The sequence below is a fragment of the Ochlerotatus camptorhynchus genome, unplaced genomic scaffold, assembly GCF_037179485.1.
Source record: "Ochlerotatus camptorhynchus isolate MF236.1 unplaced genomic scaffold, CSIRO-AGI_Acam_v1.1 ptg000307l, whole genome shotgun sequence".
In the NCBI taxonomy this organism is placed as follows: Eukaryota; Metazoa; Arthropoda; class Insecta; order Diptera; family Culicidae; genus Ochlerotatus; species Ochlerotatus camptorhynchus.
Window position 1 is genome coordinate 413,786 of NW_027040795.1, and position 19,520 is coordinate 433,305.

General features: G+C 37.9%; 1 protein-coding gene across 4 annotated transcripts in view; it reads left to right on the forward strand.

Annotated features, from left to right (window-relative positions):
- The first annotated feature begins 1,270 nt into the window (after nt 1–1,270).
- Nucleotides 1,271–19,520, forward strand: part of Dll (Distal-less) — a 206,531-nt gene continuing 188,281 nt past the window's right edge. For all 4 annotated transcript variants that reach the window (XM_065229094.1, XM_065229092.1, XM_065229095.1 and 1 more), the window contains exon 1: nt 1,271–3,437. In XM_065229094.1, the coding sequence (XP_065085166.1) occupies nt 3,334–3,437 (104 nt within the window). In that variant the 5' untranslated portion in view covers nt 1,271–3,333. The remainder of the gene's footprint in view (nt 3,438–19,520) is intronic.

The window sequence follows — 19,520 nt, forward strand, 5'->3', positions numbered from 1 at the left end:
AACGTTCTAAGGAGATTTGTGATGATAGTACAAAAGTTCCAGGAAATTTCAACAGATTTTTCCCGCGACAGAAGAGGTTTCAGTGGATATTTTAGTTGCTGCCAGCGAGGTTCTACGGGGGTTCTATAGAGTTTTCATGTTCGAGTTTCACACGATTTGGAGGGAAGTCAAATCGTTGCCATTGGAGGTCCCAGGGAATTTCGACAGCACTTCCACTGAATAGGCTTCGCTTTTCGTCGTGTCCATCTTTATAATTGCAAAAGTGAGCAAAACACTTCATTCTGAATTTTATTCCACTCCGTAAAAACTCCAGCTATGAACAATGTCAACAAACAATCACAAAGTCACGAATCGGCTCTGCACAAAAAGCCGTTTGACACTTCTCTCTACCAACCGACGGTGATGAAACGTTTATTTCAACACTACCAACATGAAGAAAATTTCACTTCGCACCACTCAGAGCATAAGCCAGTAGTTTCGCTGACTGTGGTGGTGTAGCCGGCGATGGAATCAATACCAGTGCAGAAGTGGGTGGTGAACAGCACAAAGAAGATGTTGTGGAAAAGAGAAGGAGGCGAACGTGCATCTGTTTGCACAAGCTGCCTTCGGGTTGTGTGGTGTCACCCATACCATTGTGCCAACCATGCTAGCAAAAGAGGAAGCTATGCAACTGTTTGGGGTGGTGGTGGTTGTGATGGCTTTTGGCTTGACTGTTTCAACCCAAGCTGGGCTGTATGCGTGTGTGTGAGTGTGTGTATGAGTGAGTGTATGCGTTGTGTTGCAAAACTTGTTTTCTGTGGGGTTTATGCTTTGCCAAGGGGCTTCGCTTTTGCGGTGCATGGCCTGCTCGGTGAGGTGGTGCTGTAGGTTCGGGTAAACAACGCCTACGAGAGAGCGCGTGTGTTGCAAGCGTCAGGGGTGTAGCAAAGGGATTGGATGGTTTTTGATGTGATTTATAAGGGGTTTTGAGGTGGTGAATTTTGAATTCGGCAGATTTGAGCTGGTTGCGAATTGGGAATTGAGGGATCTTGCGATGGATTGGGATGTGGTGGTATGGAAAGGGGCTTGGTGCTACGCCTCTGATGGGCTTCATGTTGAATAAATTTCGTGCAAAGCGGATGACGGAAAAGAAGGCGGTGTCTGCACACAGCCGCACAACCAATCAGAAGCGTCGGGCGTACATAATAATAGTGCTACGCTGTGTGTTTAACGATCGAGCCCAACTGTGTTCGGGTCGTTCCCAAGTGTGCTCACAGTCACTAGTCTTTAACGCACTTTGTTCGTGGTTGGTCGCGCAACGAGCGTTGCTTTTTTAATAATTCCCTTGGCGCAAATCGGACGTCGACGTAACGCACCAAAAGGGACGACGACGACGACGGTTGAAGAGAGGAAGATAACGAGTAATAATAATCATATCGTCGGCGGTTTTTTTTGAGCAAGCGAGAAAAAGAGAACGAGAGTGAGTGGATGAAGAGACCCCACTAATCACAAAAAGGAAAGAATCAGCTTGTATACCATTTTTCATGTTATTAATGAAAATAGTATTAAACATTAAGCATAATAAAAAGTACGCAACGGATTCACGGTCCAACGTGGCGAGAGGAGTGCAGAAAACATAAAATAGCAGAAACATAAATACATACATCTTCGCTTCTAGATTACATACAATTTGGAAAACTAATATTATATGCCATTAAAAATCTTGGCGATTCACTTCGGAATTGTTTTCGATTATATCATTACGGGCACGGAAGATATGTAATTTGGACACTCGCCAAGTTTTCGGGGGATCATCGGTTTTACCCGGGCGCGACAATTAGTGACAATTGTTTTTCCTCTGTCGGAGGAGATTCAGTGCTGGAGGAAGAAAGCTGCCACACTCAATCGCGCACATAATAATAATCATAATAATCAATTGTGTGATAGCTGCGATTAGTAGTGATCGTTTACGCGCGCGCCCGGCTCTAGTTTTTTTTTTTCGTTTTGTGTGTGTGGCTGTATGAGTGCAAAGCGATAATTTTCACGATTACGTGAAGACAGTGTCAAAACAGTAATTAGTTTAAATTGAAGCGATAAATTAGTGATGTTTATGTGCAGTTTTTACCTCATCGCACGAGTTGATGGTGGTGGTGGTGCCCGTCTACTATTAACCCGGTACTCTACTCTCTAGTCCGGAGGCCCGTCGTGGACCTGCTGAAACAGTTGACCACGTGATTGTGATTGTGACCTATCATTACCGAAAATTAGGATTAGTGTAATTATTCCTCCAGACGACGGACCCTGGGCCTCCACTTTCGATCCGGAGCTTATGAATGAAACCGGCACCCGTGAATGAAAATTGATTTTAATTATAACAACAGAATCAACCCCCGTCTCTTGCCGCGAGCCAGTCAAGTGAATTACTCCATTTGTGGAAGAATCAATTATGAGCGACTGAGCCGAGGATCGTGATCATCGGAGTGTGGAATCGCGGCTAATGTCCTAACACTAATCATCGTTGTGTTCCTTATCAATTAGTTACTTTGTGATACATTAATCATAATTTCCACCGCCGGGTGTCTGCATCCATCTGCAAAGAAGATCATCCTGTTGACACATTAGCGCCTTTTCATTTCGGTGTACGAAATCAAATCATCACCTTCCACGTCGAGAGCATCATCATTGGTGGCGAGAAGCGACGGCAGTGCGATAAAGAGAGCAGGAACAGAACATAATATCTCAGCAGGGAGTCCCCATTCGAAAACCCCAGGAAGTGTGTGAAAACATCAACAGAATCTGGTAGAAGAGAAGAACCCAAAAAATACGCATCGGAAAATAAAAACAGGGATAGAAGAACTCAGCGGTAGTCTGGGTAGATTAGTGAGTGAAAGGAAAGAAACCGAGAAACACGTATCATCATACAAAAGGATCCTTGTGTCGTAGCAGCGGAAAGGATCGTTGAATCCCTGAAAGAAATTCGATCAAATCGAAAGTGATCACCCAAGTGAGCAACTTCCGAATCCGTATCAAAGTGTGCGACAGTCAGTGTGAGTCTGTGATTTCCCCGCGCGTGTGACAACAACAACAACAGCAACATTGGTAAACAAGTGAAATAAGTCGTGTTCGGAGCAGTGCGCGTTGAAGCTTAGTGCCGCGGGTACCGCGCGATCACAGTGTTCCGGAGCACACCGCGTACCGGAACCTGTGAACTACTAGCGAGTGAGTGAGCGGAGCTCTTTTCCCAACGGCATTACGATTCATTTCGAAAAAGTGGCCTCCATCGGCGGCAACACGCTCAACTTTACGGATCTGGGGAGCCCTTACGAGGGCCCCCCTAGTACGCCGCAGTCCGGGATGGACGCCCCGGATGCCCCGCATACGCCAAAGTACATCGATGGCGGAGCGACGGCAGCGTCGGCACCCGGAAAATCGGCCTTTGTCGAGCTGCAGCAGCATGGGTTAGTGGATTGCTTAAACTTTTTTTTTTCAGTTAGTTAAGGTCTAGAAAATTCGTTCTATGTGCTGAAGTGAAGATCGCACCGATCATTTTGAAACTTATTTATTGCTTTTATTCAATAGTTTAGTCTAGTTTTCTTTATTAGCTTTATTATTCAATAGAGCTAATGAACTTTGGAGGAAGAATAGGTCACGTTGTTCGGGTTCGGTAGCGTATTGGGTTGTTATTTTTTGCGCATTTGATAGGTGTTACTTTACAAGATATGCAAGAGGTTTACATCGATGGCAGCGCCAGTTAATCCTCAATAGTTTATTATCTTATTTTCATTTGAATATCTTGTGCAAATACAAAAAAAAAAAAATGGCATTTTACTTCAGTTCGTGAGTGGTCTAAGCAAAGCTGTGCAAAGCTATTTTATGTGTGCAATGGTAGAAGCTGGAGAAATCAAATTTCTAAGAAACTAAGTGCAAAATGGTGAATCTATTTGAATTTCTTATGTTTGAAATTTGAGGCCTCCCTCAGTCGGTAAAGGCGCAGCTATAATTTCTCGACTGTCCTGGGAATAGAGTATTATACAAATTCAAATATAATACAAATTCAAATACTGGCTTAGAAAGCTGTCAATTCTTGACCAACAATTGAAAACGACCTGTAAGCCATTTTCCTGCAAAGCGTAGGTCATACACAAAAACCAACTGCATTATCGGGTAGGAGAAACTTTACCCTACAAGGTGCTACGGTTGGTTTGCGTGGGTGGCCTACGCTTTGCGAGGAAAAAGGGCTTACAAAGTTCGGTTTACAGAAGCTGATAGGCCGTTTTCAATTGTTGGTCGAAAATTAGCAACTGTGGACGTGTTAAAAAAACAATAAGTTGAGTGCCGGTGTGAAGTCCCAGTAGGGACGTAATGAAGGCAAACAAGAAGAAGAAGGTGTTTTATGTCGCATGAAAAATTAAAGAAATTAGGGCGTAACAGCTTTCGATGATTTCTCGAAAGTCATGTCTCTCCCTGGCAAATCGACATCACCATCAAGTAAAGGAAGACTTCGTCTACCCGATGGATATGTTGGTTTAAGTGCCTTGAGTTCCTAGAAATCAACGAGAGAAGTCATTGCAAAAGCTGTTACGCCCTAATTCAGGCTCTATCTAGAAATGATCAAATTAACACTACACCCTACAGAGGAATGTATTATTCTATTACAGATTTGCATGAAAAGTATGCCGAATTTGCAATGCTTCGCGACATGAACAGATTCTTTAATGTGGTCGCCGGAAGGTTTTCAAAATAATTTGGACATTAACGACGCTCTTTAAGCGTTTAGACGTTTATAAGCATACAGCGGGCCTCGTAGGCCGATTTAATCCTTACTTCATGTATACTGGAAAAAGGTTCCAAAACTATACTACAATATGCTAGTATTGACCTAACATATCCAGCGTACAATGTTTTTATGGTATAAGGATCAGGAAAGTTATAACAGAAACGTTCGATGAAACCAAGCATGTTATTAGTTCTGTTTATAATTTAATTATAATGGTCAATAAAAGTTAATTTTGAATCCAACACAATTCCTAAATCTTTAACTCTTCTGCAATTTTCTATTTGCTGATTACCAACCGTTTTCTACTGAACGCGATTGAATCACATTTTTTTTACATTCAATTGCAAAAATTTTTGTTGCACTAATTGTAAAAGATCAATAATTCATTTTGTAAAGTATCTATGTCATCAGATTCTTTTATTTCGTATAGAGTTTCGTCTGCGTTAATTAAGATCTTGAGGTTTTTAAGAATAATAAAAGATACATCATGTACATAAAACTAGCTACGCACTCAAATACAGCGCTTATATTGTGTTTTCCTGCATTGAAGGGAAGATTGCCACTCCAAAACAATAAGTAACGTTTAGATTATTCTAAAAATATTGGAAATCTAAAAACAAAATATTTTTTTCTAATTAAAAAAAAAAACGTTCCAAAACATCTACAGAACTACAATGGTGGATAAAAATAGTTCAAGTTTTGGCCGCAAAGATGGTGCAGCGATACAGTTTTTATTATTTCACAAGATAGAGGTTTGCTGTGTTTGGCAAAACAGTAGAACGTTTTGTTTGAATTGTTTGAATCAAATCCAAATATCTCTAATATATCTCAATACACCTTTGAGATATTTTGAGGAATTAAAGTGTGTTTGGTGTACATTTTGAATAATTGATGATATTTTGCATTCGCTTACGAATTTTTTAGAAAATCCATACAGAAAATCATGTTTTTTAAATTTTTATTCCATGTGATATATATTTTTAGTACTCTTAAAATAACAGCATTGGTCTAGAAAATATTGGATTGAACCGTACCGATTGAGGAAAAATGATTAAAGTACTCTTTTGAACGATTGTTCAAAACATATTACTTAGAACATGAATTTCAGGCAAAAATTCTAAAAAATTTCGTGTATCTCAGTTGTTTAAAGATGTACAGCGTTTATGTTTTCGACTACTTTTTTGAAATTTAACGTTTTACAACTTTGCCCGAGATAGCAAACCTCTATCTTGTGCAATAAAATATATTGTTTTGCTGCGCCATCATTGCGGCCTAAACTTGAACTATTTTTATCCACCAAATTATAGTCCTAATTAATCCAAGAAACTTCACTTGTGATGTCAACTCAATCAGATGCAATCCCAGTGCGTTAATATTTTTTCCTGCCAGATTTAATTCCTGGCCCATTGTGCAGTGGTAACCGTTCTACAATAGTTGCCTTAAGTAGATCCAGAAAGAGTTTACACATAAAATCGCTGCCTCTCTGTTTAATCATTTTTACTGGGTATTTGAACAACTGGAAAAGTCAATAAACTTTTAAGAGTTGTATAAAATAGGAAAAAATCTGTATTTTTCTGTAAATTCAAACACACGATGTTCTTCTAACAGTTGAAAACATCGGGTTTGTTTTTTCGTCACGTTTTGATTTTTCGAAAAATATTTGGAAACGATGTGAAAAATCCATGAAAAACAGTTTCATCGTTAGATTTCTGAAAGAATGTACGTGTAAAAATATTTTGTCTTCATCGTGAAACAAAATTGGACCCTCTACAAAACCGAAAGGTTGATTTTTGTGGTTTTTGGAGTCCAACTTTATGCCATGATGACTTGCTAAAAATGTTTTTACACATGAATTTTCTTTAGAAAAATCAAATCGTAATTATTTTTTTCGGAGTGATTAATTTACTCTTAATGATAAAAAATATATTATGTTAAAAGTTTGATGCTTATTTTTGATTTACTGACTTATTCATCTGTTTAAAATGCCAGTAAAATAATCTCTGTGTGTATATGCATACATATTTCAAAAGCCGAATTAAAAAAAAAAATTCACTAAATCTCCTCTATAGAAGCCCGCTTTCCTAATAAAATTTGTATGGTTATTTTGCTAAACGCGCCCTGACAGCTTTCAATTGACGACTTTTAAAGTGCTATGTTCAGGGCAGCCCTACAACTTCAGTTGAGAATCGAATGAGAAAAAGAAGATAGAATTGTAGCTTATCGGAAATTCACTGGCACTAACCATTTGTTTAGGCTGCTATTGAAAATAAACATCAACAATTCAAGATCAACAATAGAAAAGGCCTCAACTCCATTTTTGCAAACAAACCTTGTAAGGCCATTTTCTCGCGAACGAAGTCCGCCAACGCAAACCAACAAAACGAACAGGTAGCGGAAATTCTCCTCTTTCCGAGTGTGTTTAAGGTTCGAGAATGTAGGTTTCGGTTCGCGAGAAAATGGCCTTACAAGGTTTGTTTAAAAAATGGAGTTGAGGCCTTTTCAATTATTGGTCTTGAATTCTCCGAATGGAGCTTCCTAGAAATTTTCTTATATTTTCTTCAACTATTGAAGTTTATGTAACATTATTCTAAACTGAGCAACCCGCACTTAACCTCTCTTTTTCGCACGGATATGAACCCAAAAAAAGAGTGATCCTACTTTGACTTTCAAATTTATTTACCTTTCTATACGTACCATTGGATTTGATACAGAGTCACAAATTATTGAGATATTGTTAAACATCTAACACTGCTTGTTGATTCCAAATTCGTTCTACTATAAAAGTTTCAATTCCGTCCTAACGTATTGAATCAGCATTGATTTTTCTAGGTTTTCAACGCAGAAAAAAATAAATTGCTATTAGCGCTTCTTTTGTTTTGAGAACAATGAGTGTTAATATTCATACAGCGGGCTCGTATAGGATTTTTTTGAAGCTTATGAGCTAACGCATCGAACCAAACGTATTCTTGATTTGAGCACGGTGAAATCATTGATGATATAGATGTTTTCTGCTCGATAGAACGGAAATGGGCGATTGTGACGAAGTAGCACTCTTCCTTATTCCATAGACAATTTTTTACTTCTCTTGAACTGTCACCGTCTGGTCAATACTTGCAGGTGAAAACTCAATTTTCGGCTATTAATTTGTTTAAAACCTTGGACTATGAAAACATTGTGACTCCGATCATGGAAAAGCGGGGACTTCTTGACAACCGAAGTTTAACATAATGTTTTTTTTTTCATTTATGATATTTTCCATACCGACTGCTGTAAAAATAGGATGCATTTTGATATCTTGATACAGTGAAACTATCGCATTTGAAATTCAAAATATGAAAAACGTAAGTGATCAAGTACGCCTTACTAATCAAAGCGTGATTACCACTCACCCCAGCAGGCCTGGGTTCAATCCCAGTCGGCACCACCGGGATATTCTGAGGCATAACATCTCTGATTACGCCTTCCTTCGGGAAGGGAAGTAAAGCCGTTGGTCCCCGGTTCATGAGTTGATGGGTCGATAGGTAGAGTCCAGGTGTGGGAGCTGCCTCCCTGGCGTCGGTAGCATTGGTGCTCAGCACGGAGAAAAGGTTTGAGAGGTATTTGTGTGTGTACCAAAAATATCGTTGGGAAAGTATTCAGGTGTACCGTTAAAATGTAATCAACTTCTCCCCGGTTCTGACGGTACCTCCTCACTCAATTCGCGTGACATTTTTGAAATAGAGAAGCACATATTATTCTAAATTGCTGGCGTCAATTTTCATGGCCGTTAAATATATCCAGATTGTCCAGTACGAGAGGAAAATTGGAAAAAATGGGCCTTCCCCAGAAATCTACGCAAGATGAGGCCATCACAATTAGATGTTCTAGACATTTTTTTTCTAAAATAGAACAAACAGTTCATCCGAGCGTTCAACATTACTGACGCCAACGCACAGTGGGGTGACCCCGTAGAAAAAGCGGTCGTAATGATTTTTTTTGTTTAAAATCGTAGCCAACACACTTTATAGGCTTTCCAAATCTTTCAATTTTCTTGCTGTAAAAATGTTTCTTGGGCGGAGATGAATACAACAAAAATAGACAGCTCAAATGGCATCTATTTCTGGGTAGCTGTTTAGATTTATTTTAGAACCATTAAGTTTATTTTTTATTTTTAAATTATCAATTTTAAAATAGAAGCACAAACTTGAGCAAAATATGGTCCAGGTATTTGTTTTTCCTTTGGTTTGTTTTCCGTTGATCTTGTTTTCCGTACTGAGTATCAATGCTATTGCCGCCAGGGAGGCAGCTCCCACACCTGGACCCTACCTATTGACCCATCAGCTCATGAACCGGGGACCAACGTGATAAGAGACATTATGCCTCAGAACATCCCGACGACGCAGACTGGGATTGAACCCAGGCCTGCTGGGGTGAGAGGTAATCACGCTTACCACTACACCACGGGCGCCGCTTAGGTCCAGATAATTAGGACAGGGTTAACACTATATTGACGCAATTGCGTACATTTTAGTAATAGATGTCTTACATATCTGTAATATTTTCAATGTTGAATAATGATTTAGTAATACAATAGCTTAGGTAAACAAAACTTCTAACAGATTTAAATTAATATAATGTCCAAAGTGTTATTTTTTCTCGTTAAGGATGAAAAACAATGTTGACAATGACAATGAACCAATCATATTAATTGAGTTTATTGAAAGATCAATGTATCATACCTTGGTCGAAAATTTATTGTTTTTCAACGAATTTTCTTCAATACCGCTATGCAAAAAAATTCAATTCTTGATAATCCTGAAATTTTGCATTTGAGGCTTAAATCTATCTGATAATCTGATAATCAATTTTGACCGGCTTTGCCCCACTGTGCATTGATATAGCGGGCCAAATAGGTCATTTACTTCTCAATATAAAATTTGATTCGATTCACCAAACAGTTTCACAATAGTTCATCCTTATAGATGTAATTTTTATAACCGTGTGATATATCATGTTTTGTCAAGTTTGACGGGAAAACTTGATGAACAGGTCATTTACAAAGATCTGCACACCATCTCCATTAGAATCTTGAAACATTTTTACAATAATGCAACGCTTCTTGGTTCATCATTATAGGTACCAATAAATTCCAGCAAGGGCTGATCTCCTATAGCTGTAAACCAAGTTTAACTATGAGGATAAACTTGGTATAAGATTTAAGCGGAGGTGATGAAGTCGGTCCTTAGAGAATAATTGAATCAAATTTGGCTCCAGAAAACCGACTTATCCCATCAATTTATTCTAAAAGGTGCAAGGCATGTGCTGCAGAATCATTGGCAAATCATTTTTTAAATTCCTACTATGCAAAATTTTTATTCATTTCATTAATTCATTTTTTTTGGCAATCCTCTTATCTACGCACTTAGAAAAAAATGTGTAAATTTAGATGCTCTGAGACTGACAAATAAGAGCGTCAATTTTGACACAAAATTGAGTCATAATAGACGCAAAATTCAGTTCAATCAAACATACTTCCGATTTTTTCAGTCTCGGAGCACTTAATGTTACATGACGGGAAGCGAATAAAGATAGTAAATTATTTAAATATATGTTTCACCTCTTTCGAAGAAAGATAAAAAAAGAGATTTCTTCAATAGTAGGGACACCACATTTAAAGACATATCTTCATTTTGATTTTGAAGACATTTAAAATTCTGTGAAGGTATTTTTTTCATGCAGACATTTTGAAGACATGACATGATTTGTGAAGTTGTTTCAAGACATGCGGAAGCTGAAGAAGACTTCCGATGGATTTTTAAACTTTAACCTGGCATATGAAGATTTTTGTCAAATAAATGAAGTTTCTGACATCATATTTTAAGCTTCTTCCTGAATGTGCTGAATATAAATAATGTAACCAAAATCGGATATTTTAGAATACAACTTGATCCAATTGAATATTCACAGGACTTCACGGAAATATTCGATTAGCTGGAGATGTTTTGAATACTTCCTGATCAACGTTCAGTTTTGGGAGAATATCTACACAATAATACTTGATCAACCTGAAGCTTTGAAAAATATCCAGAGGACTTTATTAAAATCTTCGATCAGCTGAAGATCTTTTAAGTACTTCCTAACCGATCTATAAAATCTTGAGAGAGCCAATTGAATGTTTGACCAGTCTATGATCTTCTGATTTCCTGATCAACCTGAATTCACTAATATCTGACCAACCAGTAATATTGAGAGACTATCTAGAGATGTTTTTTTTTAATTTTATGAACAGTTGAATGTCTTAAGAATAATACACTGGAGTCGCTTTTTACGCGGTTTTTTTTACACGGTTTTTTTACGCGGTTTTTTTTACGCGGATTTCGGAATTTACGCGGTTTTTTTTACGCGGATTCCGGAATTTACGCGGTTTTTTTTACGCGGTTTTTTTTTACGCGGGACGTATCACCCGCGTAAAAAGCGACTCCAGTGTAATTGATCAACCTGAAGTCTTGAAAACTATCCAGAGGTCTTTAAATCTCCTACCAGCTGTATATCATTTAAATACTCTCTTATCAAGCTTTCGTCTTGGAAGGATATCTAAAAAACGTTTTTTTGAATTTATGAACACTTGCCGATCTTCAGAACATTACTTGATTAAGTTGGAAAGTCTTGAATAATATCCAGAAATATCATCGCAAATCCGTGAATATTAGTTATACGAAGATTCCTGTACTTTTAAGAAGTTTCTTGAACTTAAACTCAGTTGCATGAACTGAAAGGCTTTATAATGTTCCCTGAATATGTAGAATATTTGACGAAATCCTGGGATTTTCCATCAACTTCTTCGAAGTTCCCAGTACTTCAAAGATTTTTCCATAGCTTACATCTTTTAATTTTGCAATAGGTACAACTGAATTACTGCCCAGCTTGCTGAACTTGTACGAATTTCAAATAATTCATGCGATGTTCCGTAATGATTGTCCACGAAGTTGTTTAACATTCTACGAAGTATCCTGAAGATCTATGATTATTCCTGAAGTTTAACGAAGCTCTCTGAAATCAAATGAATGTCTCTTGACATCTAAGAAGTTTCCTAACGTGACGTGATAGAATGTTTGTCCGCAGAATTTCACAATAGTCCGTGCAGATTATGATGATTATGGTGGATAATTTCTCTCATGAATGTATTTGTAAAAACTATTTTGCCGTGCTTTAGAATTACATAGATTGCATTCTAACGGGTAAAGGTAATGCATACCTTTGAACGTAACAAATGACAGCGAGGGAAAGCTATGGAAGCCCAAATAGAAAACGGTGACATATAGAAGTTTCTCTAGAAGGAGTAAGCATTTTACAAGATTCAGCTCGCTAATCTAAGGAAGGACTCTGCAAACTGCAAATACTGAGTTTTTTCATGAGTTGAGAATAGTACTATGTACTTCCAACTATCTTAACAATGCATTTCAATGGTTTTTCGATCAACTATGAACGATGGACATCTTACAACGCTCAACCTGATTTTCGTCTATGTAGCATCTAGATACACGATTATAAAATTTAATCAAAATGTTCACGGTTTGTTTGACTGCTAGATCGCATTTTTCACGAGTGCTTCTTGTGCAACGATCATATACAAAAAGTGATGCCTGTGTGCAATACTTTCGATAAATCAGAATGAATGCAAACGAAGGGAAGAGATATATTTCATAAGATGTGAAAGTTCTGGATTTAAAGGGGTAAAAGTGTCTCAAATTTAAAAAAAAATCCGGGATTCACGCAATCCTGGGATTAATAAATTTAAAATTTAAATTTGTCTCAATCCCGGGATGGAAGCTCTAATGAAAATAAATAAGCGATGGTGATAAATAGATTAATAAAATCTAAGGTGAAATTTACTGCGATAGTTGTTTATATGACAAATGCCCGCATCTTTGCCTTGACACTGCTCAGTAGCAGGGTTACTTCCATTCACTTGCTATAAAAATTGTTTTTCCGAATTATGAAAACATTAGATGTTATAATGATAATTAGCACTTGTAAGTTACAAGAAGAGGTTGTGAAGTATGTGTTTGACACATAAAACCTGTCAATATTGCTTTCAGTGCGTCACAATCAGCGATTTAACTATTCGTGAGCGCTCACTCTGAGTGAACGCTCGCGAATCATAAGATCGCTGATTGTGACGCTCTGAAAGCGAAGTTGATAGGTTTTATGAGTCAAACACATACTTTACACCCTCTACTTGTTACTTACAAGTACACTATACCATTATATCATCTAATGATTACATAATTTAAAAAAAAATAGTTTTATAGCAAGTGAGTGGAAGCAACCCTGCTCATTAGATTTTGGGTAATGGTGGAGCCAACTTTTTTAGACTGTTTCAACAATTGTTTCTTCAAATCCAGTTCATTTTCGAACATCGTAGGGATTTGGCGAAGTTTTGGCTGCATGGTAGCCCAATATTTCTCGATTGGGCGAAGTTGCGGCGGGTTCGGAGGGTTGGCCTCTTTAGACTTGTCGGGCGTAATGGCAAGATGCAAAATCCAGCCAAAACAGCGTCTGACCTCCTTAGGACTTCAGAAAGGGCAGGAGGCATTCAACTTTGTTAATTTGCCCGTTAATGGTGCCAGCTGTGATGAAGGGCTGACTCATTTTACCACATCCACAGATCGCCTGCCAGACAAAGAAATTTTTGCTAAATTTGAACAGCTTCTTCCTCCGGACGGCCTCAGTAACGGTCAACCTGGATTTGGCAACGTGTAAATTACACTGTTAGCTAGTTTCAGGCTAATTTCCAGCATGTTTTACCAACACACTAAAAATTTACAAACAAATGAGTGTGTCTCATTTTTTTTATCGAATACAGTCTTTAAAGTGCATAAAGCTGGGTTTAGACTAGGCAAGTCAAATGATCAACTCAGTTGAATTCAATTGGCTTGAAAAGTTGAGCCTGGTTCAATTTTCTTCAATTCAAGTGAGTTGATCAAGTCAGTTTAATGGCATAGTTTACCCGTTCAATTCGCGTTCAAGTCAGTTGAATTCAACTGACTTGATCAATTGACTTGCCCTGTCTAAACCCAGCTTAAAGGAAATTAATATAGTGCTTGACAAATTTGGCTGATTTCGTAACTAGGGGAGCACCATCACCGGATTTGAACCACCTCTATGCTAAGGACTATATGCTAGAAAGCATAGAATATGAAGCATTGCCCGTAATGTTATTAAATATAAGGGTGTGAGATTTGATTTGTATTAATATTATTTGATTGTGTAACATGTAGCTTTCAATCGGAAAATATATAACGTAACGTCGCCATTCACCGGTCACTGTATACGTTTTATCATTATTTACGAACAATTACAACAAATACGAATAGTATAATTATAATTAATACCAGTAGTATCATTGATCATCCTTTGCTATAATGTGCTAAAAAAAGTGAATAGAGAATACGCGAGCGGTGGATGGTGACCCCACCGGTAGTTAAATTTGGTTGATGTGTCTTGATCTCTTGTCTTGTTGAAACCTTTATTGAGACACCCAGTATAACGGCGGTTTTCTGACTTTTGCAACTTTCCACATAGGGGAAATGGCTCTAATTTTGACCTAAATGTGCCTGATTTTGGCCCTGGCATAAATGTAGTAGTAAGTAAACTTAGCAACCAAAAATATGCATTGGGACCACCACAATGATGCGTTCATCAAGATACAATTGATTAATAGAAGATTTTCAGCGGTGGACCCAACATTAGAGCCGTTTCCCCTATTAGATTTTTTTTAGTTGCCCAGGGATAAGATTTGAACATTTGAACATTCTCCTCAATTTTTTAATTTTGTAGAGGTTGACGAAATCCCTTTATGGAGAGCTTTTTGAGTGCGTGGATTTATTTCCTTTTAATTCCGTTAAAAATGCTTACCTTATGACAGATAGGCGTATTCCGTCTAAGTACGGTGGTGTTGAGTACTTGGTACTGATGAAGTCTGTACGTTTTAGATCTTTTTGTCAAAAGATAAGCAATTATAACGAAAGGCAATTAATCAACACACTCAAAAAGCTCTTCATATATTCTCCAGCTTATATGCAACAACTCTTGGTAACTTATTTTTTTTTCCTTGGTTTGTTTTCTGTCGATCTTGTTTTCCGTACTGAGTATCAATGCTACTGACGCCAGGGAGGCAGCTTCCACACCTGGACCCTACCTATCGACCCATCAACTCATGGACCGGGGACCAACGGCTTTACTTCCCGCGTGATCAGAGATGTTGTGCCTCAGAACAGCCCAGGCCCTTTGGGGTGAGAGGCAATCACGTTTACCACTACACCACCGGCGCTGCTATAGCAACTTATTATCAAAAATATCTCAGACAGTAAACCTAAAGCTGTTTGACTATTTGCAGAATCGCCTTATTCCTGGATAATCCGGATTTTCGAAAAGCAATTTTTAATTTTTTTTTTTTTATGGTATCAAGCTAGAGATGCGTGACAGCTTAGTTTTCAAAACATGACCCATGTGAGTAAGTTTTGCTACTATCTTTCAACAATACTACATAAGGACTAGCCTATGTTGGCAGTTTAAACACTGGTTCTTGTGTATTGTTTCAAGATAGTTTTTTAACGATCTGAAGATCCGATCTGATTTAATCAGTATTGAATTGTGAATCCCGTATGCTCCTTAGACCACGTTAAATCTGACAGCAACGAAAAGTTTAAAATACACTTGATAAAATAGAATAAACGTATTTACGAGTCAAAGGATACATCCGCGTAGTACTCTGCACACTGCCACGACATGAGCTAGAGATGTGTACTATAAACCCATCGTCTCCAACGCTCCATCATGACATGAGATTAAGCCCTCCCATCAACGTCAAATTGTAAAAACTAGCCATGGGAAGGGATTTCCGAAGAGTCATTTTGCGATCATAAGAGACTTATATGACCTCTTTGAACTGAAATTGTGTTGTCCTTTGACCGGGTCATAATCACTGTGTCCAATACATTGATCGTTTGTGATATGTGCATGTTCTTTGTTTATTGCATGTTGTAGTACCTCATTACTATGGAAAAAATAATGAGGTATTCGTTTTCGATACAGTTAAACCATACATACTTGCTCTTCTCACAAGAAGGCTCATTCAATTGTAATGTTCCGAATTATTCGATTCGTTCCTGGATCTTGACAAAGACACGCCCCCCGAGCAAAGGATTATATCAAATTGATAACAAGATCTGATACCCGGGTATCAAGATTTGATAACTGAACATGTTATTATTGTGGTTGAATAAACAGCCAACATAGCAACAATTATAACGAAAGAATACTCTTTACTTAGTAACAAAAGAATAACTGACTTAGCTATCATTGAAAACATCTTGATAACAAATCCTGTGATCCATGCAAATGTCTTCAACAAATTTCAAATTATTTTATCGATTTGGTATTAAGGGCTTACACTGATTACTGAAATATGATTGGCAGGACTTTTGTTTCCAATGCGGATTATATTTGAAGTTATGAACTAACCTTGCATCATTTCATATTCTTTCATGATAAATATGGATAGCAAAATTAGTCGAGGTTGATAACAAAATTAGTTATGCTATACCAAGTGAAAACAAAATGATATCTGGAATAACAAGACTTGTTTTCAAGGTGGTATCGGGTTGTTATTTTACTTTGCTAGGGCCTTTCATCAATCAAAACACAGTTTAGGTTTTACATGAATCCGCATCCTCAATTGTTCCATATCATTTGAAAAATGCTGGGTCCTCTCCAAATACGCGTCTTCCCACCAATCATAATAGATCTACTTAGCGACAAAAACAAGCTATGATACTGATATTAGACCATGCAGCAGAACCTTGGCCAGGAGCTTTTCTTGTTTCCAATCTCAATACATAGGCACATAACCGTCTACAGGAAGAACTTAGGGCGAGAGTTGTTTATATGACAAATTCTCAACAATTTGGAGAATCAACCTACAAGATTTTGACATCATTTTAAAGCTTATGAGTATCTACATTCAAATGAAACTAGTAGAATACCTGTGGTTGTCCAGTCTGAACGAAAAAATGTCGTTCAGACTGGACAACTACAGGTATTCTACTAATTTAATTTGATAAAAGAGACTCATTAGCTATAACATTATGGCAAAATCTTGTAGATTGATTCTCACATTGTCGATAATTTGTCATGTGAACAAGCATCGACTAAAGTATACACTTCGTATTTGCGGAAAGTTCAACATCATTGGAATGTTACATTTTTTGGTTTCCTAAAAATGCAAATCTAATCGCTTGCGATGCTCTAATTCATAAACCAATTCGATATTTGTGATTGCTTGATTTGGATCGAGGTTTCATCAAACGGGATCATGATTTGAATCATTTCAAATGCCGTTTATAGAATGCAACTTTTACTAATGGCTTCATTAGATCGGATCTCACCAAAGGCTGATTGCTGTGCTTATTTGCATCAATTCATGGATGTTTAATAACATCCATGGCTTTGTACAATGTGCTTAAATATCACCGACAATTTCACCAGCAGCACCTAAGGACGCTCGACCCATTGAAACACTCCATCGCTGTGCGGAAAACAAATTGTAGAACAGGTGTAATTGATTAATTCAACTCCTGATGTTATTCCTGGAAATCGAGCGGGAACTGTTCCCACTCACACACGGGCCACTCTTATTCATAGACATTTAACCCATCAATTGAACCAACCCTTCCTGGAGCATTTCTATCGGCAATGGTGCTACTTATTCTCCAGTAGCAGCAGCTAGCAGTGGCAGCATAATAAAAGCACAAATAAATAAATCAAGCTGAATAGGACTGAACTTTGTACGGGGCACGTTGATCCACCCTGGATAAAATAGTGAAATGCAAGCAGCAGAATGTGATTGTGTGATTAGAAAACGGAACAAATTTCACGAAACATGTCCCGTCAGGGCGGCTTGCAACGAAAGCGTTTATAAATCAATCACGAGATGTCGTAAAGTGAAATTGTTTGCCCGGTTTGATGCGTCAGAATTGTGCGTGCGGCCACTTTGTACCATAAAAAGACAACGATAATCGCAAAATTTGCTACAATGTTGCTCACCAGCGCCATTCAACGCATTCGAATGCATAAAGGTATCGGATTTATTTGCCCCTGACAAACAAATGGATAATAACAATGATAGTTTGACAGAGAACACAGTGAGAGACAGAGAGAACGAACAGCAATCAAACAAAATTCAGAAACACTTATTAAGACACTTATCCGCCACGACAAGAAGCCCAGCAAATATTTACCATCGCACAAGTTTTATTTGCTTCCCTATGGGCTCTCTGGTGCAATGTGTGTGTGTGAGGATCGGGTTTCATGTTTGCTTTTTACCTTCGAGATTCGAATTAGGCATCGTAAAATCATAATGATGCTACTGGAGCAATCCACCACCGCCACCGCCGTCGAGCAGGAGATCACGTCGTAGCACACACCAAGGTGCTGCGCAGCTCGAGGGGAATAAATTGAAAGCAAAGTGAAAAAGTAAATATAATCACTACACGCGCACGTCAATAAATAGAGGAGCCGGGGTTCTCTCTATGATGGTAGTAAAAGTGTTTCATCTTGATCTTGAAAATATTAATGCGCACAGGCAATAAAAACCTGCCGCCTCCGAGGGTTGCTGGCTACCGTTGTTGTACTGGCTGTGCGTGTTTCAGGAAGGAAGATTGTAAATTTTTCTGTTGCTGATCCATACTGGCAATGAATGATTGCTAGTAGTTACCTTTCGGTTTATGCCGTTCGTGTTGAAGTCAATGATAGAATTTGAAGTCATATAAATCAATTAGTACGGCTGAAAGCAGAGTTGAGGGACTTGACGTGTATGCCGGGCCTTCCAGATAAAGTTTATGTTCGAAATTCGGCTTTATTTTAAGCATCAGTATCGGTAGTCTTGCTCTACAGAAAAGAACTGATATGGATCATATCAATTTTATCTGGTTGGACTTTATGATCACTATATCTATCGATAAGTGCTACTTACACCAAACTCTAGAGATTACACTCAACAGTCAACTAAAAGGAAAGATCATGATGTGTAGCGTAAGTAGTGTTTCTCCACTTTGATCTTGCACAGGTTTTTAGGGATTCAAATATCATGCGATGAACAATCTCAAACCACCTTGTAACAACTTCTGCAAGATAATCTTCACTTAATCGTTACATATCTCGCGTAACACAATCTAAAAAACATCATCTGTCGACTTGAACTGAAAAAATAGCCATACATTGATAATCGGTCCTTTTTGCTCAGATTTAGCGAGATATTAGGATTTTTTAGGGGTTCGTCGCTTGTTAAGGTGAATAAACAAGTCACTCGTTGAAATTTTTATTTAACTCGATTTGTGGTCTTTCATTAGTAATAGACTGATTCAAAATTTGAAATTGTTGCTCCACAGTGCTCAATCGATTCCAAATCGGGTCCCAAAATTAAAGCGCATTTGGTAAGAATCTTACTTGGCACAACTCATTTGAAGTTTATATGGATATTACTATGGGAAAACCAAACTTTTTGTTCATTGTCTTCTAGCTTTTTGGGATATTGTACCGTTAAAAAGATCTTTAGCAATTTTTATCGAAAACATTCGAACGTGCTTCAAAGAAAGTCAACATGGAAGAAGAAATAAGGAAAATCATTGTGCGCAGTCATTTGGAAAACCCTTCGTGGTCAGGACCTAAGCTTGGAAAAGTGTTAGAATTTCCCAGAAATACCATGTGGCGTGTACTGACAAAG